Consider the following 24,340-nt stretch of genomic DNA (forward strand, 5'->3'; position numbering starts at 1 on the left):
GTGGACTCGATACATCGCAAGAGAAAACATAATTTATGCTTACCTGATAAATTCCTTTCTTCTGTTGTGTGATCAGTCCACGGGTCATCATTACTTCTGGGATATAACTCCTCCCCAACAGGAAATGCAAGAGGATTCACCCAGCAGAGCTGCATATAGCTCCTCCCCTCTACGTCAGTCCCAGTCATTCGACCAAGAATCAACGAGAAAGGAGTAACCAAGGGTGAAGTGGTGACTGGAGTATAATTTAAAAGATATTTACCTGCCTTAAAAACAGGGCGGGCCGTGGACTGATCACACAACAGAAGAAAGGAATTTATCAGGTAAGCATAAATTATGTTTTCTTCTGTTATGTGTGATCAGTCCACGGGTCATCATTACTTCTGGGATACCAATACCAAAGCAAAAGTACACGGATGACGGGAGGGAAAGGCAGGCTCATTATACAGAAGGAACCACTGCCTGAAGAACCTTTCTCCCAAAAATAGCCTCCGAAGAAGCAAAAGTGTCAAATTTGTAAAATTTGGAAAAAGTATGAAGTGAAGACCAAGTTGCAGCCTTGCAAATCTGTTCAACAGAGGCCTCATTCTTAAAGGCCCAAGTGGAAGCCACAGCTCTAGTGGAGTGAGCTGTAATTCTTTCAGGAGGCTGCTGTCCAGCAGTCTCATAGGCTAAACGTATTATGCTACGAAGCCAAAAAGAGAGAGAGGTAGCAGAAGCTTTTTGACCTCTCCTCTGTCCAGAGTAAACGACAAACAAGGAAGAAGTTTGGCGAAAATCTTTAGTTGCCTGCAAGTAGAACTTGAGGGCACGAACTACATCCAGATTGTGTAAAAGACGTTCCTTCTTTGAAGAAGGATTTGGACACAAGGATGGGACAACAATCTCTTGATTGATGTTCCTGTTAGTGACTACCTTAGGTAAGAACCCAGGTTTAGTACGCAGAACTACCTTGTCTGAGTGAAAAATCAGATAAGGGGAATCACAATGTAAGGCTGATAACTCAGAGACTCTTCGAGCCGAGGAAATAGCCATTAAAAACAGAACTTTCCAAGATAACATTTTTATATCAATGGAATGAAGGGGTTCAAACGGAACACCCTGTAAAACGTTAAGAACTAAGTTTAAACTCCATGGTGGAGCAACAGCTTTAAACACAGGCTTGATCCTAGCTAAAGCCTGACAAAAGGACTGGACGTCTGGATTTTCTGACAGACGTCTGTGTAACAAGATGGACAGAGCTGAAATCTGTCCCTTTAATGAACTAGCTGATAAACCCTTTTCTAAACCTTCTTGTAGAAAAGACAGTATCCTAGCGATCCTAACCTTACTCCAGGAGTAACCTTTGGATTCGCACCAGTATAGGTATTTCCGCCATATTTTATGGTAAATCCTTCTGGTAACAGGCTTCCTAGCCTGAATTAGGGAATCAATAACCGACTCAGAAAAACCACGTTTTGATAAAATCAAGCGTTCAATTTCCAAGCAGTCAGCTTCAGAGAAGTTAGATTTTGATGTTTGAATGGACCCTGTATCAGAAGGTCCTGTCTTAGAGGTAGAGACCAAGGCGGACAGGATGACATGTCCACTAGATCTGCATACCAAGTCCTGCGTGGCCATGCAGGTGCTATTAGAATTACTGATGCTCTCTCCTGTTTGATTTTGGCAATCAATCGAGGAAGCAGCGGGAAGGGTGGAAACACATAAGCCATCCTGAAGTTCCAAGGTGCTGTCAAAGCATCTATCAGAACTGCTCCCGGATCCCTGGATCTGGACCCGTAGCGAGGAAGTTTGGCGTTCTGGCGAGACGCCATGAGATCTATCTCTGGTTTGCCCCAACGTCGAAGTATTTGGGCAAAGACCTCCGGATGAAGTTCCCACTCCCCCGGACGAAAAGTCTGGCGACTCAAGAAATCCGCCTCCCAGTTCTCCACTCCCGGGATGTGGATTGCTGACAGGTGGCAAGAGTGAGACTCTGCCCAGCGAATTATCTTTGATACTTCCATCATTGCTAGGGAGCTTCTTGTCCCTCCCTGATGGTTGATGTAAGCTACAGTCGTGATGTTGTCCGACTGAAACCTGATGAACCCCCGAGTTGTTAACTGGGGCCAAGCCAGAAGGGCATTGAGAACTGCTCTCAATTCCAGAATGTTTATTGGAAGGAGACTCTCCTCCTGATTCCATAGTCCCTGAGCCTTCAGAGAATTCCAGACAGCGCCCCAACCTAGTAGGCTGGCGTCTGTTGTTACAACTGTCCAGTCTGGCCTGCTGAATGGCATCCCCCTGGACAGGTGTGGCCGATAAAGCCACCATAGAAGAGAATTTCTGGTCTCTTGATTCAGATTCAGAGTAGGGGACAAATCTGAGTAATCCCCATTCCACTGACTTAGCATGCATAATTGCAGCGGTCTGAGGTGTAGGCGTGCAAAAGGTACTATGTCCATTGCCGCTACCATTAAGCCGATCACCTCCATGCATTGAGCTACTGACGGGTGTTGAATGGAATGAAGGACGCGGCATGCATTTTGAAGCTTTGTTAACCTGTCTTCTGTCAGGTAAATCTTCATTTCTACAGAATCTATAAGAGTCCCCAAGAATGGAACTCTTGTGAGAGGAAAGAGAGAACTCTTCTTTTCGTTCACTTTCCATCCATGCGACCTTAGAAATGCCAGAACTAACTCTGTATGAGACTTGGCAGTTTGAAAGCTTGAAGCTTGAATTAGAATGTCGTCTAGGTACGGAGCTACCGAAATCCCTCGCGGTCTTAGTACCGCTAGAAGGGCACCCAGAACCTTTGTGAAGATTCTTGGAGCCGTAGCCAATCCGAATGGAAGAGCTACAAACTGGTAGTGCCTGTCTAAGAAGGCAAACCTTAGATACCGGTGATGATCTTTGTGGATCGGTATGTGAAGGTAAGCATCCTTTAAATCCACTGTGGTCATGTACTGACCCTCTTGGATCATGGGTAAGATTGTCCGAATAGTTTCCATTTTGAACGATGGAACTCTTAGGAATTTGTTTAGAGTCTTTAAATCTAAGATTGGCCTGAAAGTTCCCTCTTTTTTGGGAACCACAAACAGGTTTGAGTAGAACCCTTGTCCTTGTTCCGACCGCGGAACCGGATGGATCACTCCCATTAATAACAGATCTTGTACGCAGCGTAGAAACGCTTCTTTCTTTATCTGGTTTGTTGACAACCTTGACAGATGAAATCTCCCTCTTGGGGGAGATAATTTGAAGTCTAGAAGGTATCCCTGCGATATGATCTCTAGAGTCCAGGGATCCTGAACATCTCTTGCCCAGGCCTGGGCGAAGAGAGAGAGTCTGCCCCCCACTAGATCCGGTCCCGGATCGGGGGCTCTCGGTTCATGCTGTCTTTGGGGCAGCAGCAGGTTTCCTGGCCTGCTTGCTCTTGTTCCAGGACTGGTTAGGCTTCCAGCCTTGCCTGTAACGAGCAACAGCTCCTTCCTGTTTTGGTGCAGTGGAGGTTGATGCTGCTCCTGTTTTAAAGTTCCGAAAGGGACGAAAATTAGACTGTCTAGCCTTAGCTTTGGCTTTGTCTTGAGGTAGGGCGTGGCCCTTACCTCCTGTAATGTCAGCGATAATCTCTTTCAAACCGGGCCCAAATAAAGACTGCCCCTTGAAAGGTATATTAAGTAATTTGGACTTAGAAGTAACATCAGCTGACCAGGATTTTAGCCACAGCGCCCTACGTGCCTGTATGGCGAATCCTGAGTTCTTAGCCGTAAGTTTGGTTAAATGTACTACGGCCTCCGAAATGAAGGAATTAGCTAGTTTAAGGACTCTAAGCCTGTCCGTAATGTCGTCTAGCGTAGATGAACTAAGGTTCTCTTCAAGCGACTCAATCCAAAATGCTGCCGCAGCCGTAATCGGCGCGATACATGCAAGGGGTTGTAATATAAAACCTTGTTGAACAAACATTTTCTTAAGGTAACCCTCTAATTTTTTATCCATTGGATCTGAGAAAGCACAGCTATCCTCCACCGGGATAGTGGTACGCTTAGCTAAAGTAGAAACTGCTCCCTCCACCTTGGGGACCGTTTGCCATAAGTCCCGAGTGGTGGCGTCTATTGGAAACATCTTTCTAAATATTGGAGGGGGTGAGAACGGCACACCGGGTCTATCCCACTCCTTAGTAACAATTTCAGTTAGTCTCTTAGGTATAGGAAAAACGTCAGTACTCGCCGGTACCGCAAAGTATTTATCCAACCTACACAGTTTCTCTGGTATTGCAACGGTGTTACAATCGTTGAGAGCTGCTAAGACCTCCCCTAGTAATACACGGAGGTTCTCCAATTTAAATTTAAAATTTGAAATATCTGAGTCCAATCTGTTTGGATCAGAACCGTCACCCACAGAATGAAGCTCTCCGTCCTCATGCTCTGCGAGCTGTGACGCAGTATCAGACATGGCCCTAGCATTGTCAGCGCACTCTGTTCTCACCCCAGAGTGATCACGCTTGCCTCTTAGTTCTGGTAATTTAGACAAAACTTCAGTCATAACAGTAGCCATATCTTGTAATGTTATCTGTAATGGCCGCCCAGATGTACTAGGCGCCAAAATATCACGCACCTCCCGGGCGGGAGATGCAGGTACTGCCGCGTGAGGCGAGTTAGTCGGCATAACTCTCCCCTCGCTGTTTGGTGAAATTTGTTCACATTGTACAGATTGACTTTTATTTAAAGTAGCATCAATACAGTTAGTACATAAATTTCTATTGGGCTCCACCTTGGCATTGGAACAAATGACACAGATATCTTCCTCTGAGTCAGACATGTTTAACACACTAGCAAAAAACTTACAACTTGGTTATAATCTTTTTTAGCAAAAAACGTACTGTGCCTCAAAGAGGTACTAACGATTAAATGACAGTTGAAATAGTGAACTGAAAAACAGTTATAGCATCAAACTTTAAAACAACAAAACTTTTAGCAAAGGTTTGTTCCCATTAGTAAAATAACAATAATTAAATTTGACATAAAAAATACAAAGCAACGTTTTTATTCACAGTCACTATAAGAATTCTCACAGCTCTGCTGAGAGAATTTACCTCCCTTCAAAGAAGTTTGAAGACCCCTGAGATCTATCAGAGATGAACCGGATCATGCAGGAAAAATAAAAGTAACTGACTGGTATTTTTTGATGCGTAGCAAAGAGCGCCAAAACGGCCCCTCCCTCTCCCACACAGCAGTGAAGAGAAACGAAACTGTCACAAATAAAGCAAAAAAACTGCCAAGTGGAAAATAATGCCCAAATATTTATTCACACAGTACCTCAGCAATGTAAACGATTCTACATTCCAGCAAAAACGTTTAACATGATAAATAGTTATTAAAAAGGATTAGTGACCTTTAACAGAGTAGTTCCAGTGAAATACCATCCCCAGAATACTGAAGTGTATACATACATGTCATTTTAACGGTATGGCAGGATTTTCTCATCAATTCCATTCAGAAAATAAAAACTGCTACATACCTCAATGCAGATTCCTCTGCCCGCTGTCCCCTGATCTGAAGCCTTTACCTCCCTCAGATGGCCGAGAACAGCAATATGATCTTAACTACTCCGGTTAAAATCATAGTAAAAAACTCTGACAGATTCTTCCTCAAACTCTGCCAGAGAAGTAATAACACGCTCCGGTGCTATTTTAAAATAACAAACTTTTGATTGAAGTCATAAAAACTAAGTATAATCACCATAGTCCTCTCACACATCCTATCTAGTCGTTGGGTGCAAGAGAATGACTGGGACTGACGTAGAGGGGAGGAGCTATATGCAGCTCTGCTGGGTGAATCCTCTTGCATTTCCTGTTGGGGAGGAGTTATATCCCAGAAGTAATGATGACCCGTGGACTGATCACACATAACAGAAGAAAGAAATTTATCAGGTAAGCATAAATTTTGTTTTCTTTTGCAAGATGTATCGAGTCCACGGATTCATCCAATACTTGTGGGATACCAATACCAAAGCTTTAGGACACGGAAGAAAGGGAGGGACAAGACAGGTACCTAAACGGAAGGCACCACTGCTTGTAGAACCTTTCTCCCAAAAATAGCCTCCGAAGAAGCAAAAGTATGAAATTTGGAAAAAGTATGAAGCGAAGACCAAGTCGCCGCCTTACAAATCTATTCAACAGAAGTTTAAAGGCTGGATGTGGTTAAAGGGATAACCACAAGAAAGAGTACACTTGTAGCACTCGGGAGCTTAATGTGATGTAGTTAAATTTATCACAAGGCTCAATGTGGTGCAATAGTTACAGAGCCAACACTAGTCTCCAAATAAAATAAACCTAACTAAATTAAAATTTAACATTTATTTATTTCACAGTGCTAAAATTTGTGGAAAACAATAAAGATTAAAAACACTAACCAAAATTGGTGCTAGATGGAATAGAATAGATCAGTATAGTAGGCTAATGATACCAAGGTGAGGGTCTCTATACATTAGTCTCTTAAAGGGAGACGGTATAATCCAGATATAATCAACAAGGGATTATGTGTACTTTTGGACTGAGTACTGATCTATATTTGGTGTGTAGTAAGTTTTGATACGCCAGTGATTGTATGAAAGTATGAGCTGCAACTTCCCAGAAAAAGCTTTTACTTAGTGTTACATGCCTTAAGATTCAATATCCCTCCATTAAGATTTAGACAGTTAAAATGATGTTATAACTGTGGTATGGTTACAGGCGATGGAATTATAGATTGACTCAGGAAAATTAAAGTAAACACTGTTGTAAATTCTCTCAATAATAGTCTAATATACACACACTGTGGTGGTGTTAGCTAAATTGAGGTATATCACAATCCCTGTCTTGTTCGCCTACCCATAAATTAACCCTTTGATAAAGCCGTGTTAGACGGCGAAACAGGTTAGGGATTTAGGGAAATGGTGAGGAGTCATTGCGAGCTCCTGTATTTTAGAAGCTAACCATCATCAGTGCTAGCATGCAAACTAGTTACTACAATTAGGCTATACATGTGTCTTTATTGAATCTATACGAAAACAAGGGAGGCTCTTGGTATAATAGGCTGGCTTACGGTTTAATAAATACTGGCTACTTTCCAATCTATAATTACCGTTTAGGAGTGATACTGCCCTAATGGTCAGCTAATTTAAATACGAAAGCGCCAAAACTTGGTAACACAGGTATCGGGTATTACCCGCCAGCTTATAACCAGCAGCAGATCGGTTTTATGCCGTTACAGCAATAACGTTTACTAGCAGAGTATTAGTGTGAGATATTCCACAGGATATCAACACTGTGATCTTGAAATGTATAAAGATTATTGAATCTTAGTCATTCAAAATTCAGATATCGCTAAAAAATTATCAAATTATATGATTAAGAGGGGAAACTAGATTTTTTTCTATTATATGCTAAAAAGCCATACAACTTTAACTGAAAGGTTGCAGTTAGCTCAAACGCGAATGTTGAATAAATTTACATCTCAATTATTTGTCCAAGTGTACTGACAACTAATGCGCTTAAATTTAAAACGTGATCCTAGTAAACCACTCAAACATTTGCATGTCACAACATATTGAAGGAAAAAATCACCTTCAAGCATCAAGCAACTGAATCACAGAATTTAGTTATTGATATAAACAGTTTATCTAACATTATTAACTATAATATGAAATTGGAAAGGCACTCATACAAAATTACAAGTTTGTACCCTCAATAAATGAGTTATGATACCGAATGTAACCAATGTTCCCATAAGCACAATTGAAACAGTTACGATGCAATAAAATATGTAATACATATCACTGCATCAATTGAACTTGGAACTTAGTATCCACAACTAATAAGTTACATTATATAATTGAATTCCCAGCTATATAAATATCTCTATCAGCTATACTATACAACTGAACTCCCAGCTGCAACTAAGTACATGTATGAAACAACCACCACTGGGCGACATAAATGAATAATCGGAGTATGTGGGAATCTGACAATTAATATAACAAAGCAAACAAAACATACCACGTTTCTTTATGTAAGCCCATTTAGAAACTCCGGTTACTAATATTTAACACTCATCAGCCCTGCTGTCTACATTCTACAATACCACTGTACCTATAGGTGGCATAATTTATGGGTAGACGAACAAGACAGGGATTGTGATATACCTCAATTTACCTAACACCACCACAGTGTGTGTATATTAGACTATTATTGAGAGAATTTACAACAGTGTTTACTTTAATTTTGAATCTTAAGGCATGTAACACTAAGTAAAAGCTTTTTCTGGGAAGTTGCAGCTCATACTTTCATACAATCACTGGCGTATCAAAACTTACTACACACCAAATACAGATCAGTACTCAGTCCAAAAGTACACATAATCCCTTGTTGATTATATCTGGATTATACCGTCTCCCTTTAAGAGACTAATGTATAGAGACCCTCACCTTGGTATCATTAGCCTACTATACTGATCTATTCTATTCCATCTAGCACCAATTTTGGTTAGTGTTTTTAATCTTTATTGTTTTCCACAAATGTTAGCACTGTGAAATAAATAAATGTTAAGTTTTAATTTAGTTAGGTTTAGTAAATTTGGAGACTAGTGTTGTCTCTAACTATTGCACCACATTGAGCCTTGTGATAAATTTAACTACATCACATTAAGCTCCCGAGTGCTACTACTCTTTCTTGTGGTTATCCCTTTAACCACATCCAGCCTTTAAAGTTTATATACAGTACACAGCACCATAGACTCTTCTATTACATAGTACTGATCCGGGACATACTCCCAAGACCGTCATATATAGAGATCTAGAGCTTATTTTTAATCCTAACAAGTAGTGCCATTGGTTCTCTTTTTCTATTCAACAGAAGCCTCATTTTTAAAAGTCCATGTGGAAGCCACTGCTCTAGTAGAGTGAGCAGTAATCCTTTCAGTAGGTTGCTGGCCAGCAGTCTCATAAGCCAAACGGATGATGCTTTTCAGCCAAAAAGAAAGAGGTTGCCGTAGCCTTTTGACCTCTCCGCTTTCCAGAATAGACCACAAACAATTTAGATGTTTGACGGAAATCTTTAGTCGCTTGTAAGTAGAACTTTGTTGCACAACCTAGATGTGGTTCATGCTTTAGACGTTCCTTCTTGGAAGAAGGATTAGGACAGAGAAGGAACAACAATTTCCTAATTGATAATCCTATTAGAAACAACCTTAGGAAGGAATCCAGGTTTGGTACGCAAAACCACCCTATCCGCATGGAAAACAAGATAAGGTGAGTCGCACTGTAAAGCAGATAATTCAGAAACTCTCCGAGCCAAAGAGATAGCTACTAAACAAGATAGAAGCTTAATATCTATGGAATGCATAGGTTCAAACGGAACCCCTTGCAGAACTTTAAGAACTAAATTTAAACTCCATGGCGGAGCAACAGGTTTAAACACATGCTTGATTCTAACCAAAGCCTGACTAAACGACTGAACGTCTGGAATATCTGCCAGACGCTTGTGTAAAAGAATAGACAAAGCAGATATCTGTCCCTTTAAGGAACTATCTGATAATCCCTTCTCCAATCCTTCTTGGAGAAAAAAGACAATATCCTAGGAATCCTAATCTTACTCCATGAGTAACCCTTGGATTCACACCAATAAAGATATTTACACCATATCTTATGATAGATTTTCCTGGTGACCGGCTTTCTAGCCTGAATCAAAGTATCAATGACCAACTCAGAGAAACCACGCTTTGATAAAATCAGGCGTTCAATCTCCAAGCAGTCAGACGCAGAGAAATTAGATTTGGATGCTTGAATGGACCCTGAATTAGAAGGTCCTGCCTCATCGGCAGAGTCCACAGTGGAACGGATGACATTTCCACCAGGTCTGCATACCAAGTCCTACGTGGCCACGCAGGTGCTATCAAAATCACTGAAGCTCTCTCCTGCTTGATTCTTGCAATCAGACGAGGAAGGAGAGGAAATGGTGGGAACACATAGGCCAGGTTAAAGGACCAGGGCACTGCTAGAGCATCTATCAGTACTGCCTGGGCATCCCTTGACCTGGATCCGTAACAAGGAAGCTTGGCGTTCTGACGAGACACCATCAGATCTAATTCTGGTGTGCCCCATAACTGAATCAGTTGGGCAAATACCTCCGGATGGAGCTCCCACTCCCCCGGATGAAAAGTCTGATGACTTAGGAAATCCGCCTTCCAGTTCTCTACCCCTATGATATGGATTGCTGTAAGATGGCAAGAGTGAGTCTCTACCCATCGGATTATCTTGGTCAACTCTATCATCGCTAGAGAACTCCGTGTTCCTCCTTGATGATTGATATAAGCTACAGTCATGATGTTGTCTGACTGAAATCTGATGAATTTGGGCGCAGCCAGTTGCGGCCACGCCTGAAGCGCATTGAATATCGCTCTCAGTTCTAGAATATTTATCGGGAGGAGAGCCTCCTCCTGAGTCCATAGCCCCTGTGCTTTCAGGGAGTTCCAGACTGCACCCCAGCCCAGTAGGCTGGCATTTGTCGTTACTATGACCCCCTCTGGCCTGCGGAAACACATTCCCCGGGACAGGTGAACCTGTGACAACCACCAGAGAAGAGAATCTCTGGTCTCCTGATCCAGATGTATCTAAGGAGATAAATCTGTATAATCCCCATTCCACTGTTCGAGCATGCATAGTTGCAGTGGTCTGAGGTGTAGGCGAGCAAACTGAACTATGTCCATTGCCGCTACCATTAGTCCGATTACCTCCATACACTGAGCTACTGACGGCCGAGGAATGGAGTGAAGAGCTCGGCAGGTGGTTACAAGTTTTGATTTCCTGACCTCCATCAGAAAAATTTTCATTTCTACCGAGTCTATCAGAGTCCCTAGGCAAGAAACTCTTGTGAGAGGGAAGATAGAATTCTTTTTTATATTCACCTTCCACCCGTGAGATTTCAGAAAAGCCAACACAATGTCAGTGTGAGACTTGGCTAGTTGGAAAGTCGACGCTTTAATTAAGATGTCGTCTAGATAAGGTACCACTGCTATACACCCCGCGGTCTTAGAACCGCCAGAAGGGACCCTAGCACCTTTGTGAAAATTCTGGGAGCCGTGGCCAATCCGAAGGGAAGGGCCACAAACTGGTAATGCCTGTCCAGAAAGGCGAACCTGAGAAATTGGTGATGATCTCTGTGAATAGGGATGTGTAGATACGCATCCTTTAAGTCCACGGTGGTCATATATTGACCTTCCTGGATCAGTGGCAGAATAGTCCGAATAGTCTCCATCTTGAAAGATGGGACTCTGAGGAATTTGTTTAGGATCTTGAGATCCAAGATTGGTCTGAAAGTTCCTTCTTTTTTGGGAACCACAAACAGGTTAGAATAAAATCCTAGCCCTTGTTCTGCTTTTGGAACTGGGCGAATCACTCCCATGGTATGTAGGTCTTCTACACAGTGTAAGAACGCCTCTCTTTTTGTCTGGTTTGCAGACAATTGAGAAAATGTGAAATCTCCCCCTTGGGGGGGAGTCTTTGAAGTCCAGAAGATATCCCTGGGAAACAATTTCTAAAGCCCAGGAATCGTGAACATCTCTTGCCCAAGCCTGAGCGAAGAGAGAGAGTCTGCCCCCTACTAGATCCGGTCCCGGATCGGGGGCTGCCCCTTCATGCTGTCTTGGAGGCAGCTGCAGGCTTCTTGGCCTGTTTACCCTTGTTCCAAGTCTGGTTAGGTCTCCAGACTGACTTGGATTGAGCAAAGTTTCCCTCTTGCTTTGCAGCAGGGGAAGAGGAAGCGGGACCACTCTTGAAGTTTTGAAAGGAACGAAAATTATTTTGTTTGGTCCTCATTTTATTTAATTTATCCTGAGGGAGGGCATGGCCTTTCCCTCCAGTGATGTCTGAAATTATCTCCTTCAGTTCAGGCCCGAAGAGGGTCTTTCCTTTGAAAGGGATGTTCAAAAGTTTAGATTTTGACGACATCTGCTGACCAGGACTTAAGCCATAACGCTCTGCGTGCCAAAATGGCAAAACCTGAATTCTTTGCCGCTAATTTAGCCAGTTGAAAAGTGGCATCTGTAATGAAAGAATTAGCCAGCTTAAGAGCCTTAATTCTATCCATAATATCCTCTAATGGGGTCTCCGTCTGAAGAGCCTCTTCCAGAGCCTCGAACCAGAAAGCAGCTGCAGTGGTTACAGGAACAATGCACGCAATAGGTTGGAGAAGAAAACCTTGATGAACAAAAATTTTTCTTTAGGAGACCCTCTAATTTTTTATCCATAGGATCTTTGAAAGCATAACTGTCCTCAACTGGTTGTGACACTTGGGAAGAGCTAGATGTTATAACCTTATTTCTTTCTGTCGGTCTGAGAATCATCTAGGGCTATATTTTTAAGTGCTACAATATGCTCTTTAAAATGTATAGACATATCAGTGCAAGTGGGACACATTCTAAGAGGGGGTTCCACAACGGCTTCTAAACACATTGAACAAGGAGTTTCCTTGATGTCAGACATGTTTAACAGGCTAGTAATGAAACAAACAAGCTTGGAAAACACTTTATTCAAAGTAAAAACAACACTTAGAAAAAACGGTACTGTGCCTTTAAGAGAAAAAAAGTGCACAAATTCTGCAAAACAGTGTAAAAAAGTAGTAAACTTTTCGAAATTTTTACAGTGTATTCATAAAGCTTTGATAAGATTGCCCCACCAGCAAAATAAACAATTAACCCCTTAATGCAAAAACCAGATTGACAAAACGTCAAAAACCGGAAAAAAAAACGATCAGCACCTTGCCACAGCTCTGCTGTGGCGCCTACCTGCCCTTAGGGATAGATTTTGTGGGGAAAATACTTCCTTTAGGCCCTCAAATTACAGCAGGACCCTCCGGTGTAGAAGCTTGATGTCTTGCTTGTAAAAACAACTGCGCATCTTAAGCGTGAAAATAGGCCCCTCCCACCTCACTCGATGTCTGTGGGGCCTAAAAGAAACACACCAAAGTGTTTCCAAGCTAGCCATGTGGGTTAATAACCCTTAAGTAAACCCAAATGAACCTCCAAAGTCCCTCAAAAACGTTAAACTTTAATAAAAAAACAGCCTTTCATATAAGTGTCAACCAGTATTAACTTAGCCCTTTATGCAAGCTGGTAATTCCACACTAAGTCTCTGAATACAGCTTACCCTTCCCTCATGGGGATATTGTCAGCCTTTTCTAGAATTATCACCGTTTATCTAAAAAAAAAAAAGTGACTCAACATACCTCAAAGCAGCTTAGCATGCAAACCGTTCCCCCAACTGAAGTTTCTTGTACTCCTCAGCCTCTGTGGGAACAGCAGTGGATCTTAGTTACAAAGTGCTAAGATCCTCATCCTCCATGCAGAAATCTTCATCTCTATTCTCCTTGAGAGTAAATAGTACACACCGGTACCATTTAAAATAACAAACTCTTGCTTGAGAAAATAAAAACTAACATTTTTGTCACCACAATTACTTTACCCTTCCTTATTGCTTAGAGCCGGCAAAGAGAACGACTGGGGGGTGGAGTTAGGGGAGGAGCTATATAGACAGCTCTGCTGTGGGTGCTATCTTTGCCACTTCCTGTTGGGAAGGAGAATATCCCACAAGTATTGGATGAATCCGTGGACTCGATACATCTTGCAAGAGAAAAGCTTTCAAATTCCAGGCAATTGACTTTGTACCACAAAATAATAGAGGGGGAGATAGGTTTAGAAACCTGTTAGATAGAGAAGCACAATGGATATTTTATCTAGGGAGACAAAAAAAAACAACGGAATAAATTATAGATGGGATATTGACCTATACCAGGGCAAATAAAATTTACAGAGGAATTCTATTATTTGTCCCAGTTTTTGACTCTACAAATCTACTCCCATTCCCTACAATGTTCCAACATATACAAAATGTAAACTAACAAAATCCTTTTTCTTCTAGTAACAGATTTCTAAACATCCTTACTTAAAAATGGAACCAACTATAGTAATAAAGCGAATAGAAAAGACAAAACACAATGGGGCCCATTTATCAAGCTCCGTATGGAGCTTGTGGGCCCGTGTTTCTGGCGAGTCTTCAGACTCGCCAGAAACACTAGTTATGAAGCAGCGGTCTAAAGACCGCTGCTCCATAACCCTGTCCGCCTGCTCTGAGCAGGCGGACAGGAATTGCCGAAAATCAACCCGATCGAGTACGATCGGGTTGATTGACACCCCCCTGCTGGAGGCCGATTGACCGCGAGTCAACAGGGGGCGGCGTTGCACCAGCAGCTCTTGTGAGCTGCTGGTGCAATGTTAAATGCCGAGAGCGTATTGCTCTCCGCATTTAGCGAGGTGTTGCGGACCTGATTCGCACTGTTGGATCAGGTCCGCAACACCTTTGATAAATAGGGGCCAATAAGGCGATATATGATTACTGCTATATTTTTGTATTTACCAAGTCTCTAGTGCAAACTAGTCTCCACAGTGTATTGGCCACTAATATTAGAGAATGTTGAATAACTATGAAATATAGTAGTTTGTTTTATTACACTGGCTTTGCGCTGCCTATTGGAGGTTTCTTCCAAATGTTTAATTGGTAATTTTACTCTAGACAGAAATAAAATAGGATTATGAAATCAGAATGTAGATAACTGAATACATATCATACAAGCTTACAGCTTTTGATTAACTGACAAAAGAAGTAGAAGCAGAATATATGTAATCAGCCTAGCTAATCATTTGTTTTGTATGCAAATAATTGGTGTAAAAAAATTCTTGTTTTGATGTAGTAATTTTGTTTGTTTCTTATACAGCGGCTTATATCATTTTTGAACGACTTGGGCAGTTAAACAACAAGTGTGCTTTATGTGACAAAAAAAAACAGTTGAAATTAGACTTTACAAATCTTTGCCATTTTAATAATGGTATTGTTGAATGCCACAACATACATAGTGTTTTTAATTGTTTTGATTATTTGTTATAGACACGTTGATACGAAAATACAGGTGACTACTATGTAACAGGGAGGTGGAACACGGTCCAATAGGACTATAAGTAGCCAGCACATCTCTCATTACACATCTTTGAAAAAGTGCCAGACGACGTCACACTCCGTTAGCACCTGCGTCTCCTGGTAATTACCAAGTTTGTGAATGCTGTTGTTTTACATGACTTCAATAAAAAGGTATGAACTTTATATCTCTCCACCTATAGTGCTTTATATGTGCATTTAAGAATGAACTTTACCTCATTTTGCCTGCATACCATGTATAAGGGGACTTTTTGAATTGTTCATATACAGACTACAAACATTTAGTTTGATGAGTCTTTTTTGCCTCGGGAGAGACGCCGAAGCAGCCCCTGGTTTCCGCTCTCTATTTCTGTGAACTCACCTTTAGAGATTATATATATATATATATATATATATATATATATATATATATATATTCTTGTTGCTAAAGGGTTAAAAACTTACCAAGCTTGGGTTTGGGTTTGTTGTTCACAGGATCATCACCATTGATATGAACAGTTACCACGTGGGTCGTACAATTAGACAAGCCCGGGTCCATACAGGCCACTGAAGGACAAATGTATATGATTAATTTATACAAATGTACATGAAAGTACTTAGGGCAAATGCATCAGATGATCAGTAGGGCTGTTTCTACCCTTGCACACAATCATGAGCGGGATCACTGTATATTGCACACAAAACAATAACATTTACAGTAACAAATTACAAAGATTTACACAAGTAAAATCAAATAGAAAAACAACTTTTCTAAGTTCTAAAAACACACACACACTCATACATACCTCTATCTATCTATATTTATTTTTTTTCCATTGCCTGAGGAAACAACTCTGTGAATGGTCGAGAAACGCGTTGCAAGAACGAAATAAAAAGTATTGTTTTTATACCTTATCACTTTGGAAGTTGTCCCTCTATTCCAAACCTCTATCAAGCTTGTTTTTTGGGTAATCAGTTACACCGCAACACACAGCTGCTTCCCACAGAGCTGTTCACATTATACTACGGCAGTCATCATGATTGGGAATTCCCTGGAACAGCTGACCAGTGGTTTGAGGATCATTGTGATTCAGTGTACTAACCACTGTTGAGTGTTAGCCTGCCCGATAGCACCGGTCAAAGGACGGTGCCACATTATCTTATCATGCCAAACTATGAGGTGCCCTCTTTTTCTTTATTTAATATACAGTATATATATATATATATATATATATATATATATATATATATATATATATATATATATATATATATATATATATATATATATATATATATATATACACACACATATATATACATATACATCTCTCTCTCTATGTATAACATATGGGATATACATTCCTACCAGGAGGGGCAAAGTTTCCCAAACCTCAAAATGCCTAAAAATCCACCACCCACCACACCCACAACTCAGTTTAACGAATAGCCAAGTAGTGGGTTGATAGCAAAAAAGGAGAAAAAAAAAAAAAAAAAAAAAAAAAGCATACAAAAAGAGGAACTGGAAATATAATTGTGCTTTTATACAAAAAATCAAAACCACAATAAAAAGGGTGGGCCTCATGGACTCTTGCCAATATGAAAGAAATTAATTTATCAGGTAAGTTCTTACATGCATTATGTTTTCTTTCATGTAATTGGCAAGAGTCCATGAGCTAGTGACGTATGGGATAGAAATACCCAAGATGTGGAAGTCCACAGAAGAGTCACTAGAGAGGGAGGGATAAAATAAAAACAGCTATTTCCTCTGAGAAATTAAATCCACAAAATAAGTTCATATAAAAAGGAGAATCAAACAGACAGCTGCCTGAAGAACTTTTCTACCAAAGACTGCTTCAGAAGAGGCAAATACATCAAAATGGTAAAATTTAGTAAATGTATGCAAAGACGAAGTTGCTGCTTTGCAAATCTTAAAAGCCCAAGAAGTGGTGACTGATCTAGTAGAATGAGCAGTGATCCTCTGAAGCGGAGATTGCTTCGCCTCCAAATAAGCTTTGTGAACCAAAAGCTTTAACCAAAGAAATGGCAGAGGCGTTATGACCCTTCTTGGAGCCATAAAAAAAACTAATAGACTAGAAGTCTTCCTGAAATCCTTAGTAGCTTCGACATAGTATTTCAAAGCTTTTACAACATCCAAAGAATGTAAAGATCTTTCAAGAGCATTCTTAGGTTTAGGACACAAAGGAGGAAGAACAATTTCCCTACTAATGTTGTTAGAATTCACAACTTTAGGCAAAAATTTAAATGAAGTCCGCAAAACAGCTTTATCCCGATGGAAAATCAGAAAAGGAGACTCACAAGAGAGCAGATAATTCAAACTCTTCTAGCTGAAGAGGTAGCCAAAAGGAACAACACTTTCCAAGAAAGTAGTTTAATATCCAAAGAATGCATAGGCTCAAAAGGAGGAGCCTGCAAAGCTTTTAAAAACCTATATCCAAACCATCCTGAAGAAACTGTAAAATTCTAGGAATTCTAAAAGAATGCCAAGAGATTTTATTAGAAGAACACCATGAAATAACATAATTTATGCTTACCTGATAAATTTGTTTCTCTTGTAGTGTATCCAGTCCACGGATCATCCATTACTTATGGGATATTAACTCCTCCCCAACAGGAAGTGCAAGAGGATTCACCCAGCAGAGCTGCTATATAGCTCCTCCCCTAACTGCCATTACCAGTCATTCGACCGAAAACATGCAGAGAAAGGAAAACCATAGGGTACAGTGGTGACTGTAGTTTAATGGAAAAATTACCTGCCTTAAAGTGACAGGGCGGGCCGTGGACTGGATACACTACAAGAGAAACAAATTTATCAGGTAAGCATAAATTATGTTTTCTCTTGTTAAGTGTATCAGTCCACGGATCATCCATTACTTATGGGATACCAATACCAAAGCTAAAGTACACGGATGACGGGAGGGACAGGCAGGCTCTTTATACGGAAGGAACCACTGCCTGAAGAACCTTTCTCCCAAAAACAGCCTCCGAAGAAGCAAAAGTGTCAAATTTGTAAAATTTGTAAAAAGTATGAAGAGAAGACCAAGTTGCAGCCTTGCAAATCTGTTCAACAGAAGCCTCATTCTTAAAGGCCCAAGTGGAAGCCACAGCTCTAGTAGAATGTGCTGTAATTCTTTCAGGAGGCTGCTGTCCAGCAGTCTCATAGGCTAACCGTATTATGCTACGAAGCCAAAAGGAGAGAGAGGTAGCCGAAGCTTTTTGACCTCTCCTCTGACCAGAATAAACGACAAACAGGGAAGACGTTTGTCGAAAATCCTTAGTTGCCTGTAGATAAAATTTCAGGGCACGGACTACATCTAGATTGTGTAGCAGACGTTCCTTTTTCGAAGAAGGATTAGGACACAAAGATGGAACCACAATCTCTTGATTGATATTCCTGTTAGTGACCACCTTAGGTAGGAACCCAGGTTTAGTACGCAGAACTACCTTGTCTGAATGAAAAATCAGATAAGGAGAATCACAATGTAAGGCAGATAACTCAGAGACTCTTCGAGCCGAGGAAATCGCCATTAAAAACAGAACTTTCCAAGATAACAACTTGATATCAATGGAATGAAGGGGTTCAAACGGAACCCCCTGTAAAACATTAAGAACTAAGTTCAAACTCCATGGTGGAGCAACAGTTTTAAACACAGGCTTGATCCTAGCTAAAGCCTGACAAAAAGCTTGAACGTCAGGAACTTCTGACAGACGTTTGTGTAAAAGAATGGACAGAGCTGAAATCTGTCCCTTTAAGGAACTAGCGGATAAACCTTTTTCTAAACCTTCTTGTAGAAAAGACAATATCCTCGGAATCCTAACCTTACTCCATGAGTAACTCTTGGATTCGCACCAATATAAGTATTTGCGCCATATCTTATGGTAAATCTTTCTGGTAACAGGCTTCCTAGCCTGTATTAAGGTATCAATAACTGACTCAGAAAAACCACGTTTTGATAAAATCAAGCGTTCAATTTCCAAGCAGTCAGCTTCAGAGAAATTAGATTTTGATGTTTGAAGGGACCCTGGATCAGAAGGTCCTGTTTCAGAGGTAGCGACCAAGGTGGACAGGATGACATGTCCACTAGATCTGCATACCAAGTCCTGCGTGGCCATGCAGGCGCTATTAGAATCACTGATGCTCTCTCCTGTTTGATTCTGGCAATCAATCGAGGAAGCATCGGGAAGGGTGGAAACACATAAGCCATCCCGAAGGTCCAAGGTGCTGTCAAAGCATCTATCAGAACCGCTCCCGGATCTGGACCCGTAACGAGGAAGCTTGGCGTTCTGTCGAGACGCCATGAGATCTATCTCTGGTTTGCCCCAACGTCGAAGTATTTGGGCAAAGACCTCCGGATGAAGTTCCCACTCCCCCGGATGAAAAGTCTGACGACTTAAGAAATCCGCCTCCCAGTTCTCCACTCCCGGGATGTGGATTGCTGACAGGTGGCAAGAGTGAGACTCTGCCCAGCGAATTATCTTTGATACTTCCATCATTGCTAGGGAGCTTCTTGTCCCTCCCTGATGGTTGATGTAAGCTACAGTCGTGATGTTGTCCGACTGAAACCTGATGAACCCCCGAGTTGTTAACTGGGGCCAAGCCAGAAGGGCATTGAGAACTGCTCTCAATTCCAGAATGTTTATTGGTAGGAGACTCTCCTCCTGATTCCATTGTCCCTGAGCCTTCAGAGAATTCCAGACAGCGCCCCAACCTAGTAGGCTGGCGTCTGTTGTTACAATTGTCCAGTCCGGCCTGCTGAATGGCATCCCCCTGGACAGATGTGGCCGAGAAAGCCACCATAGAAGAGAATTTCTGGTCTCTTGATCCAGATTCAGAGTAGGGGACAAGTCTGAGTAATCCCCATTCCACTGACTTAGCATGCACAATTGCAGCGGTCTGAGATGTAGGCGTGCAAAGGGTACTATGTCCATTGCTGCTACCATTAAGCCGATCACCTCCATGCATTGAGCTACTGACGGGTGTTGAATGGAATGAAGGACACGGCATGCATTTTGAAGCTTTGTTAACCTGTCTTCTGTCAGGTAAATCTTCATTTCTACAGAATCTATAAGAGTCCCCAAGAAGGGAACTCTTGTGAGTGGAAAGAGAGAACTCTTCTTTTCGTTCACCTTCCATCCATGCGACCTTAGAAATGCCAGTACTAACTCTGTATGAGACTTGGCAGTTTGAAAGCTTGAAGCTTGTATCAGAATGTCGTCTAGGTACGGAGCTACCGCAATTCCTCGCGGTCTTAGTACCGCCAGAAGAGCACCCAGAACCTTTGTGAAGATTCTCGGAGCCGTAGCCAATCCGAATGGAAGAGCTACAAACTGGTAATGCCTGTCTAGAAAGGCAAACCTTAGATACCGGTAATGATCTTTGTGAATCGGTATGTGAAGGTAAGCATCCTTTAAATCCACTGTGGTCATGTACTGACCCTTTTGGATCATGGGTAAAATTGTCCGAATAGTTTCCATTTTGAATGATGGAACTCTTAGGAATTTGTTTAGGATCTTTAAATCCAAGATTGGCCTGAAAGTTCCCTCTTTTTTGGGAACCACAAACAGATTTGAGTAAAACCCTTGTCCTTGTTCCGACCGCGGAACCGGATGGATCACTTCCATTAATAAAAGATCTTGTACGCAGCGTAGAAACGCCTCTTTCTTTATTTGGTTTGTTGACAACCTTGACAGATGAAATCTCCCTCTTGGGGGAGAGAATTTGAAGTCTAGAAGGTATCCCTGAGATATGATCTCTAACGCCCAGGGATCCTGGACATCTCTTGCCCAAGCCTGGGCGAAGAGAGAAAGTCTGCCCCCCACTAGATCCGTTCCCGGATCGGGGGCCCTCGATTCATGCTGTCTTAGGGGCAGCAGCAGGTTTCCTGGCCTGCTTGCCCTTGTTCCAGGACTGGTTAGGTCTCCAGCCTTGTCTGTAGCGAGCAACAGCTCCTTCCTGTTTTGGTGCAGAGGAAGTTGATGCTGCTCCTGCTTTGAAATTACGAAAGGAACGAAAATTAGACTGTCTAGCCTTAGGTTTGGCTCTGTCTTGAGGCAGGGCATGGCCTTTACCTCCTGTAATGTCAGCGATAATTTCTTTCAACCCGGGCCCGAATAAGGTCTGCCCTTTGAAAGGTATATTAAGCAATTTAGATTTAGAAGTAACGTCAGCTGACCAGGATTTTAGCCACAGTGCTCTGCGTGCCTGAATGGCGAATCCAGAATTCTTAGCCGTAAGTTTAGTTAAATGTACTACGGCATCTGAAATAAATGAGTTAGCTAACTTAAGGGCTTTAAGCTTGTGTGTAATCTCATCTAATGGAGCTGATTCAAGTGTCTCTTCCAGAGACTCAAACCAAAATGCTGCTGCAGCCGTGACAGGCGCAATGCATGCAAGAGGTTGCAATATAAAACCTTGTTGAACAAACATTTTCTTAAGGTAACCCTCTAACTTTTTATCCATTGGATCTGAAAAGGCACAGCTATCCTCCACCGGGATAGTGGTACGCTTAGCTAAAGTAGAAACTGCTCTCTCCACCTTAGGGACCGTTTGCCATAAGTCCCGTGTGGTGGCGTCTATTGGAAACATCTTTCTAAGTATCGGAGGGGGTGAGAACGGCACACCGGGTCTATCCCACTCCTTAGTAACAATTTCAGTAAGTCTCTTAGGTATAGGAAAAACGTCAGTACTCGCCGGTACCGCAAAATATTTATCCAACCTACACATTTTCTCTGGTATTGCAACTGTGTTACAATCATTCAGAGCCGCTAACACCTCCCCTAGTAATACACGGAGGTTTTCCAGCTTAAATTTAAAATTTGAAATATCTGAATCCAGTTTGTTTGGATCAGAACCGTCACCCGCAGAATGAAGCTCTCCGTCCTCATGTTCTGCAAATTGTGACGCAGTGTCTGACATGGCCCTAATATTATCAGCGCACTCTGTTCTCACCCCAGAGTGATCACGCTTACCTCTTAGTTCTGGTAATTTAGCCAAAACTTCAGTCATAACAGTAGCCATATCCTGTAATGTGATTTGTAATGGCCGCCCAGATGTACTCGGCGCTACAATATCACGCACCTCCTGAGCGGGAGATGCAGGTACTGACACGTGAGGCGAGTTAGTCGGCATAACTCTCCCCTCGTTGTTTGGTGAAATATGTTCAATTTGTACAGATTGACTTTTATTTAAAGTAGCATCAATACAGTTAGTACATAAATTTCTATTGGGCTCCACTTTGGCTTTAGCACATATAGCACAGATATCTTCCTCTGAATCAGACATGTTTAACACACTAGCAAATAAACTAGCAACTTGGAAATACTTTTCAAGTAATTTACTATAATATGAAAACATACTGTGCCTATAAGAAGCACAGAAAAAGTTATGACAGTTGAAAATTAATAAACTGAAAAGTTATAGCATCAAATCTTTGTAAAAAACACAATTTTAGCAAAGGATTGCTCCCATTAGCAAAGGATAACTAACCCTGATAGCAGAAAAAAAAAAAAAAAAAAAAATACAGAAATAAACGTTTTTTTTTATCACAGTCAACTACAATCTCACAGCTCTGCTGTGAGTGATTACCTCCCTCAAAACAAGTTTTGAAGACCCCTGAGTTCTGTAGAGATGAACCGGATCATGCAGGGAAGACAAACTTCTGACTGAATTTTTTGATGCGTAGCAAAAGCACCAAAAAAGGCCCCTCCCCCTCACACATAACAGTGAGAGAGATCAGTAAACTGTCATAAATTAAATAAAACGACTGCCAAGTGGAAAAAAATAGTGCCCAAAACATTTTTTCACCCAGTACCTAAGAAAATTAAACGATTTTACATGCCAGCAAAAAAGTGTTATTAAAAAGCCTGTTGCTAGTCCCTGCAAATTAGGCTAAAGTTTTATGCATACAGTATAATTCCAGTGAAGTGCCATTCCCCAGAATACTGAAGTGTAAAATATACATACATGACAGCCTGATACCAGTTGCTGCTACTGCATTTAAGGCTGAGTTTACATTATATCGGTATGGCAGAATTTTCTCATCAATTCCATTGTCAGAAAATAATAAGCTGCTACATACCTCTTTGCAGATTAATCTGCCCGCTGTCCCCTGATCTGAAGTTTACCTCTCCTCAGATGGCCGAGAAACAGCAATATGATCTTAACTACTGCGGCTAAAATCATAGAAAAACTCAGGTAGATTCTTCTTCAAATTCTACCAGAGAAGGAATAACACACTCCGGTGCTATTATAAAATAACAAACTTTTGATTGAAGGTATGAAACTAAGTATAATCACCACAGTCCTCTCACACATCCTATCTATTCGTTGGGTGCAAGAGAATGACTGGTAATGGCAGTTAGGGGAGGAGCTATATAGCAGCTCTGCTGGATGAATCCTCTTGCACTTCCTGTTGGGGAGGAGTTAATATCCCATAAGTAATGGATGATCCGTGGACTGGATACACTTAACAAGAGAAATAGGTTTTACAAACCCGATGATAAATCTTCCTTAAAACAGACTTACAAGCCTGTAGCATAGTATTAATCACGGAGTCAGAGAAACCTCTATGACTAAGCACTAAGCGTTCAATTTCCATACCTTCAAATTTATCGATTTGAGATCCTGATGGAAAAACGGCCCTTGAGACAGGTCTGGTCTTAAAGGAAGTTTCCAAGGTTGGCAACTTGACATCTGGACAAGATCCGCAAACCAAAATCTGTGAGGCCATGCTGGTGCTATCAAAAACACATGCAATTGTTCCATTATGATCTTGGAGATCACCCTTGGAAGAACTAGATGCGGAAACAAATATAAGCAGGTTGGTAAAACCAAGGAACTGCTAACGCATTCACCATCTCCGGCCTGAGGATCCCTGGACCTGGAAAAGTCCTGGGAAGTTTCTTGTTTAGATGGGAAGCCTTCAGATCTATTTCTGGAAGACCCCACATCTGTACAATCTGACAAAATACATATGGATGAAGAGACCACTGCCCCGGATGTAAAGTCTGACGGCTCAAATAATCCGCTTCCCATTTGTCTACACCTGGGATAGAAACAGAAATTAGACAGGAGTTTGATTTCGCCCAAGAAAGTATCCGAGATACTTCTTTCATAGCTAAAGGACTGCAAGTCCCACCCTGATGATTGATATATGCCACAGTTGTGATAATGTCTGTCTGAAAACGAATGAATGGTTCTCTCTTTAATGGAGGCCAAGCCTGAAGAGACCTGAAAATAGCACGGATTAATAAAATAGATTGGAAACCTCGCCTCTTGAGGATTCCAAACCTCTTGTGCTGTCCGAGACCCCGAGACAGCTCCCCAACCTGAAAGACTTGC

The 24,340-nt window shown here is 41.5% G+C and overlaps 1 protein-coding gene across 1 annotated transcript in view; it reads right to left on the reverse strand.

The window, feature by feature from the left end:
• The window catches only part of LOC128662621 (ADP-sugar pyrophosphatase), an 86,933-nt gene that overhangs the window by 10,595 nt on the left and 51,998 nt on the right, over positions 1–24,340 (reverse strand). Inside the window, exon 7 of the mRNA XM_053716474.1 lies at positions 15,445–15,546. Within this exon, the coding sequence (XP_053572449.1) occupies positions 15,445–15,546 (102 nt within the window). The remainder of the gene's footprint in view (positions 1–15,444; positions 15,547–24,340) is intronic.

The sequence above is a fragment of the Bombina bombina genome, chromosome 6 (assembly GCF_027579735.1).
Source record: "Bombina bombina isolate aBomBom1 chromosome 6, aBomBom1.pri, whole genome shotgun sequence".
NCBI classification, from domain to species: domain Eukaryota; kingdom Metazoa; phylum Chordata; class Amphibia; order Anura; family Bombinatoridae; genus Bombina; species Bombina bombina.